A 26,070-nucleotide genomic window follows, 5' to 3' on the forward strand; every position below is an offset into this window, starting at 1 on the left:
GACTACAGTGCACTCTGACTCCCAAACCAACCAGAAAATACCACTGGCTCAGAAAACAAATGGTGTCCCTCCTTTCACTGAACTCAGTAAGAGTGAAATAGGGGAAACATATGATGGTCATCCCACTCCGAGTCACGTATCTGTTCAAAGTGTCTTTTGTCTTTTCGAGAGGAGTTTCATGTTTTATTTTTTGCCACTTTGGCCAAAGTGCTTGCACTTTTTGGGACGCTTCACACGGTGTTCAACATTTCTACGCCTTTGCTATGTGTTTGTTTGTCAATGCCATTTACACTAAATGTATATAATTTTGAAAAATGAAAACCACCACAATGACAACAATATTTCCCCCAAAAGCACAACAGTTAAAAAGAATTCTGAAAGAAATACCCTTTTTCTCTTTAATTACACAGAGATCTTGAAAAACAAAACTGCAATTTCGACCACAAATCAGCTTTGCTGATCAAGTTAAAATAAACCCACACTATTTTTTTAAGGATATATATAGTACAGGCTCTCAGTAGTGATGAGGTCATAGGGTGACGGTGTCAACACCATAGTAGCAAATGCATCAGTGTTTTTGTTTTTGTTTTTGCAGTGTGGAATAGCACATTGTCTTGCATGAGAATCATTTTACTAGCAGGTTTCTTATTTTCACACCACAGTCGTAAATGTTCAGTTTAAATTGCCACATATTTTACAGAGGTCAACAAGGTAAGATAAGATCATTTTTATTCATTATGTAACACTATGACCATATTAGCTCAATATTTAGTTTCATCCAAAACATTTAGATTTAACATTTGGGTTTGGCTTTAGATTTAAAATTTATATTTCTACTTAACATTTAGATTTAACATTTAGGTGTAATATTTAATATTTGGATTTTACTATTTAATGTATTTTTAAGTTGATAAATGTCATTCGAAATCTGCAGAAAAGTAACTCAAAATTCACACCAGTTATTTTAAACATTGTTTGAAGCTAAATGCGACAAATCCGTGCTGTTATTGTCAGCCTGAGACGCTTTACAAACAGCACCCCTTATTCTCCTTGTGAGATTAGTTAGATGTGAAATAAGCATTTGGATCCTGCATTGAGAGGTTCTTGAGACCCGAGAGACCCCAGCAGCTTCTAATACTTGCTTGCTGCGCATCAAAAAGCCTTTTAATAACTGTTCTCATAATTCAATGCATTTGCCTGACAGAAAGTTTCCCTAACACGCTTTTGTATGATCGAGCCCATGCAGTTGGTCTCTGAGTGACACTAAAATGATTTAACAGTATGTTAGTCTGGTTTAAATTTTCTTAAAATGTCCAGTGTTTGAATTCCTTTCACAAGGGATTGGATTTCTATTTGTGTATTAGACTTGTTCATGTTTTTCATCAACTTAACAATCCTTCTTTTTTTCCAATATGCATAAACACTGTGACTTGGTTAAAAATGTGAAACAACCTCCTCAAGTAATTTCCATTTTAAACATCCCATAATCAATAATAACAATAATAATAATACATTTCCCATAATCTTTGATGTCCTTTTATTAGGTTTGCAAGATCATTTGGGTTGGAAATGCCCAAAATGCTATTTTTCAATTTTAGTTGGTCTTTTATGCCTAACAATTGAGAAAAGATTCGCCTCCGTGGGGCCAGCGGACCGCCCTGGGTCCCTCGGTGTGGCATGTGTCCCATCCACCGGGCTGCTCTCTGGTGGACCCCTGGGCCCGATCCCGCCTCTCGATTGATTGGGTGGGGTCCCCAGCCTCTGCGGTGCTGGCACAGCAATTACAAGACACTTCTGTCAGTCTTTGTGCATGTAAAACGGTGTCAATTCACTTGCATGTGTCCGCAGGCACACCACACCCCTGGGACTGTTCCACTGGGTGTGGGACAACTCACTTATTGCGACAAATAATTCATGAATTTGCAAATTGCTTGTCTATCCCCTCACTCACACTTTCGTCCTATAGACTTTTATAATTTACATAGTCAATCTCACCACACTTCAGTTGTACAGCCGGGTTCACAACCGTTGTCTCATTCATTTAATGGTTCATTGTTGTAGATAATGTAATGACTTACTTTTCTCATCCTGTTTGACATTAGTGCTTTATCTTTTATTTTGTTTCTCTCGCCCTTCTAGAAACTTTGTTCTGTTCGACTGTTCGACTCTGATTCTCAATAAACTTCAAATATAATACTAAGAAACCACAGTGGAAGCTTAAAAACTCCACTGTGACACAGTAAAACTGTCCAGGCATAAAAGTGATACAGGTCCTCCATTCTGCTTGACCTAACAGCCGAACAGGACAAAAAAAAAAAAATAGAGAAAAGATTCTCATTAATATTCAATATGTAAATGCAATCTTATTCCTAATGTAAATATGCAACATAACTTTGCTCTTATTGGTCCTTGGCAATATTACGGAATCTTGTGGCTGCCAAGTGATCATAGCGACATCACATTTGGATCTTTTGATGTTTGAATATCATTTAGAAGCACAATTCATCAAGCATGGGGGGACGAGGATGAAATTTAAAAGAGAGGGGAATATTTGAGGTTATGCTCATCATCTGCTCCCATTAATTTGAATTGAATGCAAGCTTTGCTATTTCATCCACAGTTTCATTAAAACATATATAACTTTAGTTAAGTATTGTTGTAAAACACAATATATTTATACTTACTGTACAGACTGTATTGGTGTGGATTGGTGTGGACTGCATTAAAACCCAGGAAAGGCTGTGTTGCCGTTCAGCTGAGTTGAGTGGGTGGGAACCAAGCACAAAGTGGGCAGCTACTTGAATATGAATTGACGAAGCTACGTCACAGCAACAGCGATTTTTTGCATTCAATTGACAAACCACATAGATGTCAAACTTAAACCATGTCACAGATTCATTTTGACCTATATTATGCATAAAACAGTAGAAAACAAATGGATTTTGATGGAAGGGGTCCTTTAGTTAGGCTCAGGTAGCTGGGAACCAAATCATCAAACCTGTTTGAAATATAAAAATCAGTGATTTAAACAAACAACATGTGTAAAAAAACCTCCCCAGAAAAACAAAAACAGTTACTGAACTTAAATCCTATCTGACAATTACATAGGGTAATGTGAAACAAGTGCAGTCCTAAACCAGCGCCATATTACTTGTAAAAGAGATTTGGTGTATGTATAAAATTGTATTGAAGTGAAATGTGCAGTTATTGAAGCCGATATTTCCAGATTGCGTTTGTTCTTTGATGTAGTACTTCTAGGCGGCACGGTGCCCGACCGATTAGCACATCTGCCTCACAGTTCTGATGACTGAGGTTCAAATCACGGCCCTGCCTGTGTGGAGTTTGCATGTTGTCCCTGTGCCTGCGTGGGTTTTCTCCGGGCACTCTGGGCACTCCGGTTTCCTCCCACATCCCCAGGTGCATATGTACGTTAATTGAAGACTTTAAATTGCCCGTAGGTGTGAATGTGAGTGCGAATGGTTGTTTGTTAATATGTGCCCTGCGATTGGCTGGCGACCAGTTCAGGGTGTATCCCGCCTCTCGCCCGGAGATAGCTGGGATAGGCTCCAGCACGCCCGCGACACTAGTGAGGAGAAGCGGAACGGAAGATGAATGAATTAATGTAGTACTTCTTGAAAAAACTGAATTAAGGTCGACATCTGGCTAAATTCTGGGTGAAAGTAAATTATTTGTCGAATGTAACTTTAACTTTTAGCTGGAAAAATAAGCAAGTGAGAAAAGACCGATGCACTTCAAAGCTCCTCCAGCTCCGCATCTCTCCGGCAATCTGCCAATGGATTTAAAGTTTCCTGATATGCAGGACACAGCTGGTGAAGCTGAAGGAAACCACCTAATTCTCATGCAGCATCAGCACCCCCAAGGATGCGTCCTCTCTCCGCTGCTCTTCTCTCTCGACACGAACGACTGCACCTCAACTCACTGGACTGTCAAACTCCTGAAGTTTGCAGACGACACCACAGTCATCCGCCTCATCAAAGACGGGGACAAGTCTGCTTATTGACTGGAAGTGGAGCGGTCGGTGCTCTGGTACGGCCAGCACAACCTGGAGCTAAACATGCGCACGATCATGGAGATGATTGTGGACTTCAGGAAAAGTCCTACACCACAGATGTCCAACTGCACTTTATCAACCATTGAGACCTTCAAGTTCCTGGAAATTACAGTCTCTCAAGACCTGCAGTGGTAGGACAACATCATTTCCTTCCTCAAAAAGGCCCAGCAGAGGATTTTGCTCCTGCAGCAGAAAAGGAAGAACTGCCTGCCACAGGAGCTGTTGAAGCAGTTCTATACAGCAGTTATTGAATTAGTTCTGTGTTCATCCATCACAGTCTGATTTGGTGCAGATATAAAGAAGGACAAAATCTGACTGCAACAGACAGTTAGGACTGCTGAGAGGCTCACCGGTACGCATCGCCCCACTCTTGAGGACAAGAACTGAGACAAGAGTAGGCAAATTTTCTTAACTCCGGTTACCTCCCACACCCCAAAATCAGGCGTGGTAGGTTAATTGGAGACTCTAAATTGCCCTTAGGTGTGAATCTGTGCGCGAATGGTTGTTTGTTTACATGTGCCCCCCGATAGGCTGGCAACCGGTTCAGGGTGTACCCCGCCTCCCGCCCGAAGACAGCTGGGATAGGCTCCAGCACTCCTGCGACCCTTGTGAGGATAAGCGGCTCAGAAAATGGATGGATGGATGGAGACTTATTTAACAGATTTTATAGGAAAAAATAGGAATTTTAATAGGAAAAAAATGTTTCTAGTTGAGAAAGAAGTTCAGAGTGAATATTAAAATGTGTTTTCGGGAATAAGCCTTTTATTGCTTATTTTAGATCTGTCTATGTGACCCTTGAATATAAAAATATGTTTTGGAGGGGTGGGAGTGGGGGGATTGTAATACACTATTTGACTGTCTGAACACTAAATTGGTTGGTCAGGACATTTGATGTGCTACAGCTGGCAAAGACGTCACAATCCCTGCGGGAAGACCGCTCCATCAGACCCAATTGACAGAGGAACTGCCTTGATTGTGTTTATCATACTGGATGATGTTTTTTCACAAAAACTAATTTGGCAAATGTGACTCTCAACATCTGCATATTAAATCAGTGATAACAGAAGCATGCCAGCATTTCTGATTCTGACTACTATTGTCTCTAAATCACTCTCATTTCGAGAAACATGGTAATTTGTTGTATGTAAAACTGTGTAAGCAGAGAGTATACTGTATTGTTTACAGATGACTGAAAATGTACATTTTATGTTGAATTAAATGGCAAAGAACATTCATCCATCCATCCATTTTCTGAGCCGCTTCTCCACACTAGGGTTGCGGGTGTGCTGGAGCCTATCCCAGGTATCTTCGGGCAGGAGGCGGGGTACACCCTGAACTGGTTGCCCGTCAATCGCAGGGCACATATAAACAAACAACCATTCACACTCACATTCACACCTACGGGCAATTTAGAGTTGTCAATTAACCTAGCATGCATGTTTTTGGGATGTGGGAGGAAACCGGAGTGCCCGGAGAAAACCCACGCAGGCATTTCATCACTGTCCAAAAACAAAATTCTGCAACTTTTGTCTTTTTTTTTTCTTTTTATGCAGTCAAGTTTTTTTCGATGTTATTTGGTAAATTGTTCTTTAGAGAGTCAGAAGGGTGGGATACTGGTCATCACGTCTGCCTCACAGTTCTTAAATTCAGTGTTCAAATCTCAGCTAGTCTTCCGATGTGGAGGTAACATGTCTTCTGTGCTTGTTTGGGTTTTCTCCAGGTGCTCCTCTCATATCCCCAAACATGAATGTTAGTTTAATTTGAGACTCTAGCTGAGTGGGAATGGCAGGGTGCACCCTGCCCCTCCCCCAAAGTTCGCTGTGATAAAGTCAGCTCCAGCTCACCCGTGGCCCTAATGATGATGAGAGCTATAGAAAATGGATAGAAACCTTTGGGGGATAACTGTTCGTTGTACAAATTAATTGTCACTTATTTTTCCAGCTCCATGTGAATGGGGATCTTTTTGACAACGTGGTCATCGGTAATGAGAATGGACTTTTATTCTCGTGTAATCCCTCGACTCTATATAGTTATCAGCAATTCTTTGCCGCACTCAAGTTTGAGCAGTTATTTCTCTTTGTTCATGTGCATATTTTCTTTGTTTTGCACTACAGTTAAAACTTTAACTAGATTTTGCTCTCTGTTAATCAGTGATGGTATTCTTGTTCAGAAATTATTCTCGAGTACAATGAGAAGGGTTAGTTTATCATGAAGCAAGATATTTGTTATAGCTGACCCATTAAATCAGCAGTAACACCCATTTTCAGTTGAATGGTCACAGCTAGACACAAAATAACACTTGAGTGATGGATGGTGGAAATGCAGATGCAAAGACGAGACATGAAGCAACGTTCTTACAAGGAGGGATTTTGTTTTTATTTATAACACACCGTGTTGAAAATGATTCTCCAGCTCAGCATCTATTTTACAATGTTGATCTGCAAGGCTGCGCATGTATACTGGACGGTATTTGGAAACCAAGATTGCAGTGGCACTATAAACACACGCTTAAAACAACAATCTTTTTTTTTGTTTTCTTCCTTTTTTACAAAATGGGTACAAACACCAATACAAAATGCTTGTGCTGTCGACAATTTACAAAAACATTTTCTTAGACATTTGACACCTGTGCAATTTTCATTATAACTTTTCATCTCAAACTATGTGGATATGGTATGCCAGAACTCCATTTAGGGCGCAACCTCGGTCATGCGGGTTGCGTTTTCACGGTGGCTAGTTACTGTAATAGGACTCGGCTGGCCATCATAAAAAAGACATGCAAAAATCTCCAGTCATACATTAAACTTGGTCTTTTTGGCGAGCAAATACTATATTATATACATTTGGACTTGAGCAAGAGATTTGTAAGGAAACAACAGCCTTTATTGTGGTGACGAGAACACCCATGCTAACAGGTCACGTGTGACTATGGTCACAAATTGTCCACAGATGAGTTCTTCCATCATTTGCCATCCTTCCGGCACAAAATGAACAGTTGCAGTTTTTCAACATGCAACATTATAACAGCGCCTTATCAGGAAAGGTCAACGTGTGTGTGTGTGTGTGTGTGTGTGTGTGTGTGGATTGCTGTTGTGTTTGTCCCTTAATTAGATCTGGATCTCTGCGCAGAGATCATGAACATGTCAAAGAATGTCCTTTTGTCCTCTGAGAGTGACACAGCCAGTAAGAGAGCTGTTTGGGCTTTGCAGTAGAGTTGGAACAACACTGTAATAGCACTCACATATGTACAGTAAGGCTTAGAGGAGTGTGTTAGAGTGTAGATTTGCGTATGTGTGTCTGCTGGACTGTACAAGTCGGTTTGGGACGACAGAGGCTTCACTCTTCGTTCTGAAGATGCTCAAGTGGAACAGCGACAAGTATGGCTGGGTGAGTGTGCTCAAAACCGATCAGGTTCTCTTCACCATGGCTTTTTAGTGGTGAAACCTACCTCACCAATTTGTTAGTCTCCCTTGCAGGAGTGAGAGAGAAACCCACACAGTCACATGTGACTCATGTTGACAAATGTATAAAAAAGGTTCTGTATCTACAACATTAATGTGTCAGACACAAATGACAGATAGCGGAGAGTAACAGCTGTGTTTATTTTGTGAGAATATTTGGGAGCCACCGGAGAGATAAGAGCTAATCCGGTGGCAAGCGTCCCTCCTTGATTGCACTCTAAGCTGACAGTGGTCGGGAAAATCATTGCTGTCAAGTTCTGCACCGCAAAGAATTGCAAATCCAGAATTGGCCGTACAGTGCAATATGTACCTGTTTGCCTCTGAATCATGGGATTCTGACCCTGTTCACCTCATTGATTATATTATGACCTCCTTTCCCTTTTAATGGATATTTGCATTGGCAGGAACATTGTTTATTTTATGTCTCTCATCACAAATGGATAAAAACTACTAATTTTGTTTCTATGTTCTTTCAAATGAGCTATGTTCAAGGAGGTACAACTTTTAGGTTTTCCTCCAGGAATTCATCAATTCACAGTAAATCCAGTCATTCAGCTTCAAGCTAACCACCACAGAAGAATGTTTTCCACCCACACTTTTCTGGATCATTTTGTATTTTTGAATAATTTAAGCACTGCATTTGAAATTCTTTATTTCAGTTCACCATTGGAGTACTGTAAAATATGATGACACGAGCCCATAAGCGGAACTGCTGTTTCATTCTCAACAAAACTTCTTCTGTCAGAAAATGTCTGTTAAAGAGCCTGTTTTAACAAGTCAACTTTGATATAACTTCATAAACTTTTGCTCGCTCTAACTTCTTTATGGAAACTCTTGAACTCGCAGCCAAAAATTTCAGGGGAGTGTTTCAGTTGAATCTTGAAGTGTGCCTGAAGGGAGACAGATTGAGGGGCTGAGAAATCCCTGGCTGAGGCTCAAAACCCTCAATCTCGGTGAGCACCAACAGTTTTTATATTTAGAAATTGTCAAGTAACAACAGTGAATCAATCAAAATAAGAACAATGCAGCAAGAAAAAGAACAATAGGTGTGACAATTAATTCCTCTACTATGTTCCATTACTTTTTATTTGCAAAGTTGTGTTTTTTCCCAATATTTACCAGACAGAAACTGAAATGTAAAATGTTTGGGTGTGTGGGTAAACATGCAAACATTATGACCTAAAAGGCAAAGTATCCTTTATCGACCCTCATAAGACTGGACACGAGACTCTGCCACAAGCCGAGTCACGTCTTAAGCGTGAACAAAGCAAGCTAAAAACAAACACTGCTGCTAGCGAAGTCACAAGAAACAAAAACACTTCTCCACGACAGTCCCGTCCATCTTGGATGGTTGTGATTTCTACAATCACATTGAAGTTGGTTGTCATCTGCGGACACACCTGTATATCTAAACATTTGTGGATTGGTCCTTATTGGCCAGTGTACTGTATGCCTACATAACACGCCCTCGTTTGTCTGTCGAAAGCTCTGCTGAAAGCAGCACTGGCACCTCGCCCAATTATCATAGCCCTGATAGACAATTGGAAGGTCTGAGTTAAAGGGTCAGGAAAATGGAAACTAATCCTGAGTTAGAGGGAGTCTGTTAAAATATGCACCACTGAAGGCACTTTTTTTTTTTTAAACAACAGTGCTTCTATTCTGAGTAATTCAAGTTCAAGAGAAAATAAACCAGGGCCCTCCACACGGGAGGGACTGTCATATCGGGGTTCTTGTTCTTTTTCGTCTCCTCCCCCCAAGACAAAGAGGCTCAAACCTAAAGCTTCTGCAGGGAGGCAGGCAGGGGCTGACAGCGAGAGGAAAGTGAAAACCTTCAGGAATAAGGAATGACTTGTTGTGGAGTGAAGAGGGAGAATAAAAACCCTAAAACTAAAAGAGCCACAAAGAAAAAAGGGAAAAGAAATCTGACAGAAACGACTGACGCCAAAATTGGGCTTGAGTCTTCACTTGAAAAACATGATAACCAAGCAATTCAAAGCTTCTTTTGCAGTCAAACGTGCAACAGCGCCAGACTTCTGGAGTTGGTAGTTTGATTGGTTGATCGGTCAGTGTGAACTTTGTTGTTTTCAGTAATAGGCCCTGGTGTTGATGGGACATAGCATGGCAGGGGCCAGCTGACAGGACGAGGGTGTGTGAGTGTGTGTGTGTTCGTGCGAGATTTAATCCTCCTCCCCCCCGCCATACATGTCGGCCAGCTTCTTGAAACGGGGCCCCCAGTCGTTGAGGTAGTCATAGTCCTGCTCCCCCGTGCTGGAGGAGTTGAGAGAACTGACCGATCCTGTGGTGGAGCCGCTGCCCTCATAGTCAAACACCAGCAGAGAGTCATAAGGGGGCGCAGTAGGGTCATTGTCAGCTGCTCGTAGCCCCTAACCACAAGGAAGAATAAGAAAGGTCACTTTGTGTCTCAATGTGGACATTTTATGGAAAACCTTTTAATTGCTTGTATACAAATAGTTGGGTTTCTGGAGTGCCTGCCAACCCACTCGCTGTGTTTAGTTCAGTGGCTTGGCGATGAAGTGTTGCATCCATGAGGGAAACTGTAATCCATGCTGTCTTTGCGGGCGTGTGCTTTGCAGCCAACCCTTGCGCCATCCCGAGTCATCATTGTAACCAAATCCATACTTGCCCATGGCATAGCAGTGTATGGGGGTATAAAAGACACGGCATCTTTTTTTTCACGCCATGGTAAGCCGAGACTGTAAACCGATTTACCACTTGATTTTAGTGCCATACATAATGTCCTCGCTGAAACGCGCTAGGGCACGTTAAAGAGAGCAATCTAGTTTGTTTGACGCAAGTTTTAGAGAACGTATTACAGTGCTTGAACATCATGTAAGTTTCATCATTGTGAAATAAACAAAGATATTACGATGTGATTTGTCGTATTATATAAAAACGTCTATCGTGCCATATAACCTTATAGTGTTCATGTTGTTATTTGGACGTGTGGGGACCCTATTGGGTTAACTCTGTTGCTACATTGACGTAGCATCTGAGTGTTTAAACTCAGTTTAGTTTTCTTTGCATGATCGGAACAAAGAAGTACCTCATGAGTGAATCTCGCATTTAGCCCACCACCGCTGACCATACAGTCGCCGCTGCGAGTGATTGACAATCATGGTGGAGAAAGTGAAACGGTCAAAAGTGTAATTGCATTTCTCAAAGGTTAATGTTGACAATGCATGTTTGCCACAAGCGGAATAAATCATTTGAATGTAAGTTACAATGCTTAGAGACAAGCAACCTAACAAACATTTTGCAAAAAATGTATGATATTCAAGTGGAGAAATGAAGCATTTTTGACTGCCTCTAACCACTAGACCTGCTGGAAGATGAGGCAGTGCAAAACAAACTATCGCTGCCTCGTCTTTCAGCAGTTGTACACCAGTTTTCTTTCTTGCATTAAATAATTGTTTATTAAAGGATTAAGATTATAATAGTGATCATCCAAGACATTTCTTATTTTTTAAAATAATTGATTTTATTTATCTATTTTACATAAATGTTGTTGCAGTTGCAAGACAATTTATTAAAAAAACAATAAAGCAGTGTTTATTGACATTTGTTTTAGTGTTTAAAAAAAACAAAAAAAACGTACTGATAAGAATACCATTAAAGTACCAGACTGATAAGGAGTATCACTAAGAGTAGTAGTTTCATTAAAATTTTAACAAGAAACATTCCTATGCTTCGGAAAGATGTGTTGATTTCATTCGTGGCAATTATTGCTTTCGTTTACACAGTAATTATTGTATGATTATTTTCTGCGAGAGAAACACTAAATAATATGTTCAGTTAGCTGTTTACAAAGGGATGACAAGGGGCCGACCTCCGCCCATTGCTAGGTAAAGTGCGTCATTTCAGGTCGTACATCATTTTCGGGACGCCAAAGCGTGGAGCACGGAAATGTCTCCGATCGATATGAAATATAAAAGATAATATACAGTGGAACCTCAGACCACGATATAACGGATATCGAATAAAACGGACCGTCGGGACCGAACAATGTGTCCATAAATAGTTTGCATTTCTCACTTAACTGCTGTTGCGTCTGTTAGTTCCAGAATTGGCCGCTGTTGTTTACTGGCGCCGTATGGAACATGCTATTACTAACAGTTTTTCAGACAAGCTGAGCGGCCTATGGCATCTAATCTTACCCGATTTTGGAAATAGAAAGCACACTAATTCCTCGTGGCTCATGAAAGCGAACCGCCTGAGTTGCCAATAGTCACCACAACAACAAACACACCAGCGTGGTAAGTTTGGATAAAATTTCAAACTTTTCAAACATTTTCAAGCTTTTTTCATATTTGTTTACAAGACCTCTGTACTGTCATGAGCGTTTTAGGGCAAGAAAAAAAGTACAAAACAATTTTGTACTGTACAGTAATATTAGTGCATATGGCCACACAAAAAAGAAAAAAAAAAAGTGCTTCAACATAACGGGCAGTCAGCTATAACGGACGACCCCACCCCGCTCCTATTAGTCCGTTACATCGAGGTTCCACTGTAGTGAAAAATACAGCAAAATCTTAGAGGAACTGATAGGCTTAATCAGTATTGTCCTCTCCTCTAGTAGTGGCTTGGGTGAAAATGACTTTTTTTTTTTTTAAACAAAAAATAAAATGTTACGCACTCCAGATTCAACTGTTGCAGCGACAAAGCACAAATGTCTGAAGTAGTTGCCTTTTGATGTAGTCGTTATTTTTAAAGTCAAAACATTTCTGTACGGCCTCTTAATTTCACCGTGCCTGGGCTGCACGAGTTACGTTAGGCACACACAAGAAAAAAATAGTGCATGAATGATACCTTCACATACAATTTGGAAACATAAATATGAAACAGAAATCGAATAAAATAATGTATGAGGGATGTCTGTGAGCAAATAGCAACATAATAACAACTGATTTTTTGAAAACTATGGCCACTAAAATTCCTGAACATTCTTGTCTCTCACATAACTTCAATGTCCATCATACAGCGTCTCACTTCGCTTCATAATGCCATGTAGGATTTACCGGGGCTCATGAATTCACAAGTTAATGTCTTCATTAAAGTAAGTGTTAAAAGGTTGGAACTAATGTATTTAGCTGTAATTTTATGTAATTGTACGTATTGTATGTTTTGAAAATATTGTTACTTAAAATCTAGTATAGTCCCTTGTATTAACTCTAGTAATGTGATGCATGGTTTGATTATTTCTAACGTTGTAGATGTTTTTTTCACTTAATGCTTTTTTAGATCTTTGCCAACCCTCAGTGGCGGCAGATAGAACTTTTCAATAGCTTATTAATATTATTATTAATAGTTAATAAATATGACTAATTGATATTGCTAAGATTTTTTTTGTGAATGATTAGTGTTCTGCTTTGTCTTGAACAATATTTTGGGTATTATAAGAATTTGCGTTCATTTACAGTGTATATGCTGTGTTTATCAATGTTCTTGTTTCATATATCTGGCAATATGTCACGAGCCAATGTATCGGATATCGGCCGGTATATTAGGTAATAGATGTTTTTAGCAGCCAATATCAGTATTAGCATTAGCCCCAAAAATCCCATATCGGTTGGGCTTTAATTAAGACACTTCAGAATTGTTTTTACTTGTGAAACAGAAAAACAGGAAAAGTTGAGTGATGGGGAGCGCAAACAGTATTGTGTCCCTTGAGCTAAGTGTGGGTTGGTTTGGTGCCTTGGTCAAGGGCACCTCGCCAGTAGTCAAGAAGTGAACTCTTTCAAAAAACTTTTTTTTGTCCACAGCGGGACTAAAATTGTAACCTTCCAGTTCCAGAGGACAAGTCTTTACATTTGAGGTACTACCACACCTGAATAATGACCATGAAGATCCCATATCCTTACAAACAAATAGGATCTTTGCTATGACATAGAATTGAATATGTGTACTATGTGATGTCAAAAGCATCAACTAAATTGATACATTTTACAAATCGAATGGTATTTTTAGTTTTAGTACTCGGCAATGGAGTTGTGCATAAATGGCACAAATAACATACATCTTGATTTAGTTCATGTTGGTTTAGATGTTGAAGCAGCTTCATGAATTATCTATAAAAGTGTGTGTTTTCAGACAGTGCTTGAACGGCACCTGCTTTTAAGAATGACAAATGAGGGCGCCACTGAAGAGAAGGTTGGGCAGGTGACGGAGACTCCATCCACTTCACGAAGAGGCAATGGATCGAAATCGAAACTGTCTCCATCCCATGGGACCCAGTGGGTGGCAGGAAAGCTGCATGTTTGTTGTGTTGTGTTTTACCAGGCTGCTGGAACAAGATCAGGCGTGTGTATGTTTGTGTGTGTGTGTGCGTGTGCGTGCGTGCGTGTGAATGAGAGACAAGGTTGGATGGATCAAAGCTGAACAGCTGCCAACACCTCTCGAGTGTGAACATGCTGTCACGAGTCTGTCAACCAGCATTTTCTCACATCAGAGTGCCGAGATTCAAGTTGTGTGTGTGTCTGTGGGGGCGGCGGATTTTATGTGTGCAATTGTAAAGCTGGCGTGATGAGGGAAACTGTAAAACAGAAAAATTGGTCCTTTCTGTGACCATACTAGAGACCACATATTGAACGTGACAGAAGTAGTGTCAAGATCGATGGCAAGTGAAAGGCCAGTGTGCTGAAGGGGAAACAATCTAATAACAGCACAGCTCTTGTGCATACAGGTCATTTGCATTCAGGTTGCGTGCGTGTGTTCACCTCATGGATAAAGTCCCCGATGTCGCCAGGGTGAGGCACAACAGGCCTGATAGGGTACTGGGACTCTGGGATGATGGGCCGTTCGTCCACCCTGCGGACACCGGGAGGCTTGCTGATGATGTGCTCCAAAGAGTCGGGCTGTTGCAGCTGGCTGAGGTCATAGTCCTACACATCCACAGAGTGACACAGAGGTAATCAGGGTACAGGAGGTCAGTTTAGAACGTGTGCGAGAGTGTCTTCTCTTGGGATCTCACCTGGTCCTCTTCTCCCCCTCCCTCTTCATCGTATTTCAGTATGTTGTCCCTGACATCATCCTCAGGGTCAATGAGCAGCTGTTTTGTGTGCCTCTCCTTCTCTCTGCGCTTTATCCACATCACAAACACCAAGACCATGCCTGCAAAGACACAAATTCACAAAATAGTCAAATCTTTATCCTGCATAACTCAATCAATTTGAGAGCCATCCATCCATCCATTTTCTTTAGCACTGATCCTCACGAGTCGCGGGCGTGCTGGAGCCTATCCCAGCTATCTTCGGGTGAGAGGCGGGGTACACCCTGAACTGGTTGCCACGGGTGAGAGGCGGGGTACACCCTGAACTGGTTGCCATCCAATCGCAGGGTACACATAAACAAAGAACCATTCACACTCAGATTCACACCTATGGTAAATTTAGAGTCTTCAATCAAGGTTGATTCATGCATGTTTTTAGGATGTTGGAGGAAACCGGAGTACCTGGAGAAAACCCACGCAGGCAGGGGGAGAACATACAAACTCCACATAGGTGGGGGTGGGATTTGAACCCCAGTCCTCAGAACTGTGAGGCAGATGTGCTAACCAGTCGGTCACCTTGCCGCCCAATTTGAGATTATTATTATTATTATTATTATTTATTTATTTGTTGTTGTTGTTATTATTACTATATGCAGTCACCATGGGGATCCAGGTCCTTGTTTACAGTTTGCGCTTTGTCTTTGTTGTCTTCTTTTCTCACTCCCCTCTAATAACTTTTTCTGTTCGACTGATCGACTCTGATTCTCAATAAAAACCCATTAGAATACTAAGAAATCACAGCGGCAGTTTAAAAACTCCACTGTGACACAGTAAAACTGTTGCGGCATAAAAGGGATACGGATCCTCCTTTCTGCTTGACCTAACAGCTGAACAGGACAAAAAAACAACAAAAAAAGGGTCCCCAGGTTCGGGTTCGATACTCAGGAAGGGTTAGGGTCCCCACGTTTGAGTCCGAAGATCAGGAGTTTGCAACTCGGCAGAAGAAGAGAAGATGAAGATGACATCTCCCGGAGGTTTTAAACCCCTCCTCAGCCTCACAGTTCTGAGGCTGACGCTCTAACCAGTCGCCCACCGTGCCGCCCGGCTCCAACTACTGGAGACAAATTCCTTGTGTTTTTGACATACTTGGCAAATAAAGATGATTCTGATTCTGATTTTTCTTTCCTGAGGATGTAGGATGTAAGGTAGCAGTACTGGCAATATTATCAAAGAAAATACAGTAATTTAAGTCTACCCAAAGGTCAGTAGTTTTGGCAAGGCAGCCTGATCTAGAGAGGACAAAGCCTAACCAATCACAATCTTTCATGTTGAATATATGTGCTGGTGTGTATGATATGTCAAAGAGCTGCAAGGTGTTGTGTGACATGTGCATCTGATACTCACTGAGCAGAATGATGATGCATATCAGGATAGAGATGATCGCTCCGGTTCCCAGGCCGGCAGCTGCCACAGCGCCCACAGTAGTGCAGTCTCCATTTGGATCACATGGACACACTTTTACTTTGATGACAGACCTGTTGTACAAGGTAGGGTTTCCCGAGTCGGATACAATTATTGGGACCTCATACACGCCTGGCTCAAAATAGACCTGGTATGGCAGACTGAGACGAGCATAGTTGCCTGTGCAGAGGAAAGAGAAGACCACATACGTCAAACATTTACACAAAATAGAAAACAACATGAAATACACGGATCACTTCATTAGGTACAACCATCTATTTTATAAAGCGCTTCTCCACATTTGGATCGAGCAGAAGTCTATCCTAGCTGACTTTGGGCAGGTGGTGGGTACATACTGTACAGCCTGCCACATATATCACACAAACATTTACACCTTTGGACAATTTAGATCAATTAATATAATAACCGTGTTTTGGAATGGGCGAGAAGGCTGAACCGCGACTGTGAGGCAGACTTGCTAACCACTTGGTCACTGTGCTGCATCATTCAGTAGAAGAGCTGGCTTAAAATGTTGTCTTTACAAAGTTAACGAGGTACTATAATTTAACATGAATACATGTTTTTAGTAGAAGCAGTAATAGAAGTCAGTGATGGTGTTACATTTCATTTACCACTTCTGTGCAGGCAGCGTGAGTTCAATTCCCACTCGGTGAATTTGAGTGTAAAAGGTTGTGTCTCTACATGTGCACTGAGATTTACTGGCAATCAATCTAGGATGTAGTCTGCCTTTCACCTGAAGTCAGCTGGAAATGGGTTCTAGCTTCCCCTGACCCTGATTAGGATAAGCGATGTCGAAAATGGATGCATGGATGTTTGCATTGAGGCTGTAGCTTGCAGTGGTATAGAACTGCACTACGACTAATACTACTGCATTACATTGAGAGCTCTGCAATAAGATTTTTCATAATTAATCGACATGAGATGGGCTGACTATACATACAATAATTACATCAAAACTGAGCATTGAAGTATTTGCAAGGGAACGTGTCACCTCTTGTATTAGCGACCATAGAAGAATCTATTGATGAGGCCAGTGAGTGTAGATTCCCCATGAGAGATAAATATTGTCATATTTTGGGATCAATTTGGATATTTTTGGATGTCCGCTTACCACTGATTCGTGTAATTGTCCAGTTGCGTTTGATGCTTTCAGGATAAGTGGGCAGCTCAAAGACAAAAGGCCCAGCGTTGGAGTCAGTATCGGCGTCAATGGCAGTGATATTGACACCGTTGGCATTCTTGTTCATCTGCTCACAGATCTGAGACTCCCTGAATATGAGTGCTGGGGGGTTGTCATTAATATCTAACAGATAGATCTGCAGTGTGCCGGTGCCACTGGCTGCAGGAGAGCCTGAAAACAAGAAAAGAGAGAGTGTGGAGAAAATCATGTCACGTCAGAAGGAACAGATGCCAAGAGAAGATGTGTGCTATGAAAAGGGAACTGTGTGTGTGTGTGTGTGTGGTGGGGGGAGGGGTGATGTGTGTGTGTGGGGGGGGGGTGTATGGCAGGGGTGTTGTTGGGCCGGCAGTTTAAGGCAGACGTATTGTCCGAATTGCAAAAAAAAAAAAAAAAAGACAATATGAAGATGAAACGTTGAGAATCCTCTGCAATAATGTATGTGTGTGACAGGAATACATTTGACAGTGGTGCTCTCAAACTCCTCATTTAGCCTTGCAGGCAAAACAAACACATCAAGGTCGATGAAGATGTGGCTGCAGCTCATCTACTTGCCAAAAGATGCACATTAACGATGACTGTAACACAATCAAACAAGTCCTTTTCTGTGCGTCTTTATGCAACACTATTGGCGATACTGTAGTGACTCTGACCCAGTTGCCAGAACCTTCCCCCCACCTGGATAAACTGCATCCTTAGGAGCCACCCTGCTGTGAGACTCCTCCAACAAGACGCCTCGTGAACCCTAAACTAATTAACATCTCCCCTCGAAATCTTGGTTTGCAGTCATCAGAGTCCTTTCTTCATTTGAACTCACAACAGCCCAAAAGGGACCGATCGACGACAGGATGCAATACAGCAACAAAGCTTAATATCCAAACGTGCATGCAAGGCACCGACCACTGGTGTTGGAGAGTACTGCAGCTCGTGAACTCTCATTTGATGTTTAACCAAGGATAAATGTCTGTTTTAATATTTCACAAACTCTGCAGAAATTTTCTAAATGTATGCCTTGATGTCTGGGTCAGTGTGTCAACTTTACAAGGGCAATTCCGAGATTTTGAGAATTATTTGTCTTGATTTGACTCCGAGCAGCATGAAATGTGAATTGAACCATAAGCAGTTGGTTTGCCAAAACTAAAGTATAAACAGCCGATATGCTTGACCTCTGAGTACGAGAGAGTACCAAGTTGAAGTTATTTTATGTTAATATATGATTTTTAACCCATTTTATCAAATTTGTAGTCTATATTCAAGCTCATGGGTGTTGTCTTCTCCAGGTCGTCAATCCCTCTTGCCCACGTCCCGCATCTGGGGTATTTAACTCTAAACTCCCACCTTCTGGCTCTTGTGTTTTTGTCTGGCTTCTCAGTTCCCCAGCCACGGGGAAGCCGTGGGCCACCCCACCCCTTTCTTTTGTTCGGGCACACGGCTCTGCAACCGCGAAGGCCGGGATGAGAACAGACTCGGCTTCCCAGGCTATCCGTGGGCCACCACTAGGTGATCAGAGCAGCTGCTACTAAGGTACCAGGTACGCTTGCAGCTAAGGGTGATCACTCTGAAATTGCCATCGAGCCACAAAAAAAAGGCAGGAAGAGAGACGATCATTTTCTCCCAGCAAGGTGTGACGAACAACAATTTTTCTTCTTCTGCCTCTTTTGTTTCTGATGATCTTCTTGATTTTTCTACATCTTTTTTCGTCTTCAACCAAATCTGTCTCCTTGCTTCCTGAGATGCGCCCAGAGAGAGACACGGCAAAGTTTTGCCAGACTTTAGTCCAACACACGATGTTCTAGTTCCCTTTTCGTACGCCTATTTTCCTTCTTTTACCATGATTAGTGTTATTTTCTTTCTTTGGTTAGACCCCTTTGTGTGTTTCCCTCTAGATCCCTTGTAGCTGTCATTAAAGGTCAGAGGAAAAATATATATTTTTTTTTTTGATAACTCTAGAACCCCTTTACAAACCACATCTGCCATTTCGAAGTGATTATATGGCAGATATACAGCAGTTAAATCGCTAAATATGATGCAGAATGCGCCTTCTGCTTTTTGCATCGCGCACCTTCCGGTTTTCGTCTCTTTCCGGCGCTGTGACGTCACACAAGCCAAACATCCTGTTAATTCGGCATTGTGTCCTATTGGTCCATGCTGTTGTTACCGTCCTTGTATGTTTGTTGTCGTATGATTTAACGATGTCACGATAGTTTATTGTGTGGCATTTGGTTGTACAAAAGGTTCAGGGAGCGGCAGGTTTTTTTTTTTTTTGGCTTTGCAATTGAAGAAGGAATACGTGACCAGTGGATAGTCAAAGTCACTTGACAGGGGAAGAAACATGCTCAGCTATGGGTGCCTAAGCAAGCATTTCAAACACTGTGCCGATCACTTCGAACCGACGTGTTTTGAGAAAGCATTGGATACACGTGTAGTTAGGCAGAGGCTGAAACCAGCTGTGGTCCCAACTATTTTTCCTACGCCCATCGGGATCTCCACCGCTCGCAGCCGCCAAGATGCAGCAGTGAAGCGGCGCAGACAAGGGGTGAGCATTTCCTTGTATATACCTACGACTCTATTATGGTTACTATCCACAGGGGAGTCGGACAAAATTACCCACACAGTACTTTTAAGTACTGTCGTCTGTACATTTGCCTATATGACAAGCCAACAGACACACGGCAAAGACTTTGTGTGCGGCGTGTTACAACGCTACTCGAGCGAGGGGCACACAATATATAGGAATACTACATACTATGTAAACCCTTGTGCTGTGTCACTGAAACTTATATGAATATATAATATGAAAAGTCGTGCTCAAAAATATTGGCACCCCTGGTGTGGCATTATTTCAAGCCATGGAGTGTATAAAAAGACATGCTTTTGACATACCGTCACATGGAGCCAGCGGCCACTCTCTTTTTCTGTTGTACAGCTGCTACTTGGCTGCTTGTCGTCGTTACTGTCTGATCGGCTTTGACGATGCCAAGTTCAGTTGGGTGCTGCTGCTCGTCGAAATCCTCCTCCTCCACATATTCCAACGTCATTGCGTATAGTGTGTAGCGCGCTGTGTTTGTCAATTGCAACGTCACTTCTGGTAGCCCTTGTGGTGGATAGAGTAACCACACCCCGGTGTCGAGCTTCGGGTATGTTCGGGGAGGACTCGATATGCGTCATAAAAACGTAATTTTCAGCTAAACTATGGTTTAAAACGTGCTGGAAGTTACGTGCATGCATTATATAACATATAAACAATGCAAATATGAATTTTAACTGACCCCATAACATCTTTGTCATCTGACCTTTAAATATACCATAAAATTCCACTCTTGGTTGTATTTTGTGTGTGAGTTTAAGTAAGCCTCTGTCATCTGGAACTCAAAATTTCATAAAGTGTAGCAACCTTCAGATTACAAGACTGATAAAAACGTTTCTCGTCACTCTCCCTAAATTTTATACATATAAAAAGTGACGTGGCGCCCCTTTACTGGATAAAATAGTTTCATTTAACGATTAAACTTCAAATTTAACTAAACCGGAAGTAAAGCAGGTGTCGCTTCCGGCTAATTATTTTCTCCTAAATTAATAAAAAATTTTATTCAACCAATATACGCTACAGATACCTACAATAAAGGAATCTCTGTCTGCCAATATACTATAATATGGAAGACAAGTATGTTCTGATTTTGGAGTTCTTTTCTAGTCATTTGTATTGGTCCTAAATCTTTGCATACTGCTAATGTGTCAGTTCAGTCAGCTCGGTTTAGGGTGATAGGGTGATTTTCCATTTGAAAATAGCACCGCATGCAACATGCCACACTGAACGCATCAACGACAACAATGAAGTACAACAACGTTCTACAATATTTACGATTCAAAAAGGACATGAGACAAGTTTCACTCAGAAACCAGACTGAACCTCAGCTGAAAGACACTAGAAATAGTTATAGTTATTACCTGCAAGATATGCATTTTTGGCAATGGAACAACATCAAGCATCAAAGCTGTTTACAATTACTATCGTACACTCACATGAATGAAAGCTCGTGGTAATCTTTTGTGGCAATCAGGAAACAGCTTTTTGTTTTTTCCCCCTTCACTTGTGAAGTGTAATTTTACTTGTTTTATTGTGGTTAAAACAATGCAATTATTGTAAATGTGTGAATTTGTCAACAAGGTACCGGTAAGTAGTAATGTTTTTGATGAATGATTAAATTACAACACTTTGATTAATAGGAGTCAGGGAAGAGAGCGTGTAATGCATAATGGGAGTTTCAGCTAACTTTTACTTTCAAATACACTAGTTACATAATAAAAATCATACACTTTACGAAGCCTAATTCAACAAGTTCCACCATCTTCCACAATACCGACTGCCTAACCAGAGGCTACCAGTCAATTCATTGCGCACTATCTACATGATACGTAATGCAGAAAAACTCATAACTGTTACACATACACAGAAACAAACACAATCATAGGGAAATACACACAAACATATTTTCCCATTCCACTGCTTTGCTAATCCCAGCCATGTACGGGGAACAAGACGAAGCAGCTTGCCACGGTTGATAGGAGAATTATGTGGGTTTTAACCAGCTAAATAAATAATTATGTTTGTGTAAGTTCCTCAAAAGGATTTGAATTCAGTCCTTTCTGTGACAGCGGCTCAGGCATGTTGTGGCACGGTAAAGAGACTGGCACGTGTTCTGCAAATCACATATTTGCACATAAACAAAAGCATCAGCAAGGAACTATGTGTGTAAGAGGGTGTGAGGTGATATAATTGTGGTAGGGTGAGACTTTAAATCATGGAGATACAAGCGCACCTTGCATTCCGCTGTCATCACCTCCCCACGTCCCCTTGCACTGTAGCTGCTACTCACTGTCTCACTGCAATTCTTAATTCTGACATAATCCGGCTCATGTTGTGACGGCTGGCGCGTCAGCACCACCTACAAAGTCAACATGCACATAACCCTGACGGGCCGACGGCTCATGTTTGACTATGGGCGCATTCTGTTATTAAGCACATTGAGTCATAGAATAGTCACTTTTGGAAAAAATAAAGTTTACATCAATCAAGTTTGGTCCCTGACTGACTTTATACAGGGGGGCGGGGGGGGCTTTTATACAGCCGTACATTTTTAAAGAACCTATTGTTGCCTCGAGGAAATAGCTAAGGCATTAATATTGAATGAAAAGACCAGGAAATAACAAGGAAGGATGAAATTGTCAGCAAATTAGAAGTCTGTGAAGTCCAAACTATAGGTGGGTGTCAACCTGAACCCTAGCATTTTCTGTTAAACAGCAGGTTACCCTTAATAGCATTCGCTGCTGTCAATCATAGCAAATACATGTATTGATATATTCTTATGTTTTGAATGAGAACATTCAGACATGCATGCACTTTAAAATGAACCAATATTTTTAAGTAAACGAAACTTAAGGTAAACAGCCAGCTGCACATCACTGATAAGGCAATTTGGAAAAAAAGAAAAAGCAGTTGGGGGTTAGTCTGTACTCCCATTGGAGAAAAGGGCAAACATATTGGTTTGCTGTGATTGAGTTTGTGCTCATTTAAGCTTGAGCTTCAACTTTGAGGCAGAACAAATGATATATATGCCACATGGATTGCATGAGAGGGAAGGAGAGAAGGACGGCGTGTATGGCCGATAAGGGAGAAGAGAGGATCAACTAGCAGCATGAAGCCCAAATTTACGCTCCTTCCTTTCTGCACAGCACATCCTTTGACTTCATGTCCTTATTCACCTCAAAATCTACCCAATGGCATCCATTGTTTTATCCAATAAAAAAAAACAAAAAAAAAAAAAAAACAGTTAACAATACACAAATCATTTCCTTCCTTCCTTTGGGTCATGATTGCATTCTCACAAGTATGTAGTTTGTGGGTGAGAATAAGAAAGAGTAAGTCTGCAATAACCAGATGGAAAAATTAAGTTGTTGCCTCCATTCAAGGAGAGATGATGATGTTGCTGGGGATAAAGTTCAGTTACCTGAGCAAATGTGCAGCCACTGAAGAAGTTCACAAATGCTAAAACAGACGTTGCTTAGTTCAAGAGATTTAACTCTAAATCATGTTGAGGAGAAAAACAACAACGAAGCCTCTAGGGATGCTGGGCCTGTTTCCACCTCCTCCTCTTGGGTCTGGTTGTGTCCGTATTGCCGGTTTGGGGGGTGGGGGTTAGCTGTAGGGTGGGGGAGTCGGCACCCCTTCTCACACTGACTCACACTGTACATACTTTGCACATTAGGCACATTCACATCTCATTCATGGTCCCCCTGGTGGACTGGCATCAGAATCAGAATCAGAATCATCTTTATTTGCCAAGTATGTCCAAAAAACACACAAGGAATTTGTCTCCGGTAGTTGGAGCCGCTCCAGTACGACAACAGACAGTCAATTTACAGAACACTTTGGAGACAGAAAGACATTGACAAAAAAAAACAAAAAAAAAAAACAGTCACTGAGCAGTAAAGGGTTGCTAGTTATCTGGTAATGCCGGTAAATTTTTTTTTTTTGACAATTGTGCAAAAAGGTGCAGAGTCCTCTAGCACTTAGAGCAGTTAGAATGACTAATATTGCAATAGACCATTGTGCAAAGGGCGCCGAGACTTCAAGGAGTGGATGCAGTTTAAAGTGACGAGTAGTGCGATAGTCTGGGACAATGTTGGTTGTGCAAATGTTGCAGATACTCCGAGTGGATACTCCGAGCCTCATACTCTCCACATGAGGCTTGATGGGGCGGGCGCCGGTCTGGTCACCCCTCTTCTCTGTCCTGCCGGTCTTCCAGTTTTAATGCATCATACACCCATCTGTGGGGGGAGGGCAGTGGCAGACACTCTGGCATGCTCTCTGGCCCACCATGTCTTTCCCCTGTGGATTTTTAATGCACTACATATATTCGCACATCCTTTGGGGAGCTGGTTGGCCTGGGTGGGGGTGACGGTTACGGGTCATCACTCCCTTGTGACCATCTCACCTTAACCCCACCAGTCTCCCCACACACGATCAAGGCACAGGGATAATGGTTGCCAGTCGGGGACCTGGTAACCATAATAAAAGGGTGGGTGGTGGGTATTCACATTGCTCTTGGCTTGACTCCTGAGGGCTGCGCATTCGGTTGTTGGGCTGCGGAGAGATATGGGTCTGCCTCTCTCCCCACTCTTGGAGCCCCACCTTCCTCTCCCCTCTCTTGGCACCCTCGCCCATCCTTACTTACGATGGATGATTAACATTAGCTCACTTTTGGCAGGCTATGACCCTTTTCGGGTGGCGACTGGCTCCTGTGTTGAGCCCTATTGGTGACTGGGGCGCCCATGCTCTCCAGGGGTGGTGGGGGTGGTGGTGTTGGTGGGGCGCGCTGAGCGGTGGTGGTAGGGAGAATTGGGCGTGGGGGGCGGTGGGGCAGTGCCCGTGCCCTTCCCTTTAGGACTCGTCGGGGCGCTTCGGATGGCCTGGGGACTTCTCCTATGGGATGGGTGACGTCCCCCTGGTTGGGTCCCCTGTTTAGCCCCCCTTGTGGGTGGAGGGGGCCGGGCCCACCCTTCCTCAGTGTCCAGGCTCACAACTGGTGTACGCAGTACTGGTGACTAACATGGATGTAATATGGTGTTCATTCACTAATAAGATTGATTGACACGCTATAGGCTTTAATTGCTTGTTCTGGGACCCCTAATAAGAACACAGGTTATACTAACATATCAGCTCACAGGTTCTTACAGGTGTTTAGACACTAAAAAAGAATCCCATCACAGCACTCGTCAGTAGCACTGCCTTGCTCATTTCCCACATACTGTCCTGTCCTGCCCTTTTCTGTCCTCTCTCATCCTAATCTCTTGGTTCGTTATTGCATGTCCTCACCGGGTGTGTCCCCCATCCACAAATAAGAACACGATTTGACTGTCATAATGTTACTTGTACTCAAATATCTAGATTAACTATTGTTCTGCTTTGGTTCACACCCCTATTCCCTTGTCCACTCAGTCCCTCTGTCTATCCTCTAAAACCATTTTCTGGCCGACTGCATTTTCAATAAACAACATAATAATAAACAAAAAATAATAAAAATAAACAGACTGAGTATTTCCAACTGCCCTGTTGGACAGCAAAGCTGTTCCAGCACAAAAGGCATACAGATCCACCATTCTGCAAGGCCATGCAGGTGAACAGGACAGGTAAAAAAAATAATAATCTGAAAATAGTTGAAACGCGATTCTGCGGGTGTCCACTGTATAGAGTACATCTTTATTCATTTGTGTTATGTTTTGTTATTCTGCTACCATGTTACTCCACTACCTTAATCTGCTTGTTTTTTTTTCTTATGCAACCTTGTTGAGGTAATCAGAAAACATTGTTTACATAGCAGTGTCTTGCTCTGAATATTTTCTTTATCGTGTTCATATAAGGTTATTCATGACTCCAGTGTTAGTTATTAATATATTAGAAGTGAAAGAAATTCTCTAAAGTAAAATAACAGATGAACAATGGGGTCTACATATTAAAGCCAAGTACAATTATTCGGAACACATGCATAAAAAGAGGTTCTTACCATTATCTGTTGCCAGGAACGTAGCTTCATATATATTGTTTTTCACATAGACAGACTCCCTGTCGAGGATTGCCGTGGTTACTATCTGCCCATTGGTTCTGTTAATTGACAACCAGTTTGCAGGGTCATTCAGCTTGGAGTACCTAAACACCCAGGCACAAGTCAATGGAGAAGTTGGCATTACAGTTTCCATGTTTTTACCACCAATTAGACATTTTCTCATGTGTGTGCATATATAGGTCTTGTTTCACAGACTGCTATGAAGTCATGAGTCCCTACCCATCATGGAATTTAATTCCTTATTGACT

The 26,070-nt window shown here is 41.8% G+C and overlaps 1 protein-coding gene across 1 annotated transcript in view; it reads right to left on the minus strand.

Annotated features, from left to right (window-relative positions):
- Positions 1–6,441: 6,441 nt before the first annotated feature.
- LOC133409332 (cadherin-4-like) overlaps positions 6,442–26,070 on the minus strand; it is a 313,457-nt gene continuing 293,828 nt past the window's right edge. Inside the window, exons 12-17 of the mRNA XM_061689204.1 lie at positions 25,763–25,905; positions 17,133–17,372; positions 15,944–16,180; positions 14,522–14,661; positions 14,268–14,432; positions 6,442–9,917 (exon numbers count right to left, since the gene is read on the minus strand). Coding sequence (XP_061545188.1) covers positions 9,711–9,917; positions 14,268–14,432; positions 14,522–14,661; positions 15,944–16,180; positions 17,133–17,372; positions 25,763–25,905 — 1,132 coding nt within the window. The 3' untranslated portion in view covers positions 6,442–9,710. The remainder of the gene's footprint in view (positions 9,918–14,267; positions 14,433–14,521; positions 14,662–15,943; positions 16,181–17,132; positions 17,373–25,762; positions 25,906–26,070) is intronic.

This window comes from Phycodurus eques, chromosome 1, assembly GCF_024500275.1.
Source record: "Phycodurus eques isolate BA_2022a chromosome 1, UOR_Pequ_1.1, whole genome shotgun sequence".
Classification (NCBI taxonomy): domain Eukaryota; kingdom Metazoa; phylum Chordata; class Actinopteri; order Syngnathiformes; family Syngnathidae; genus Phycodurus; species Phycodurus eques.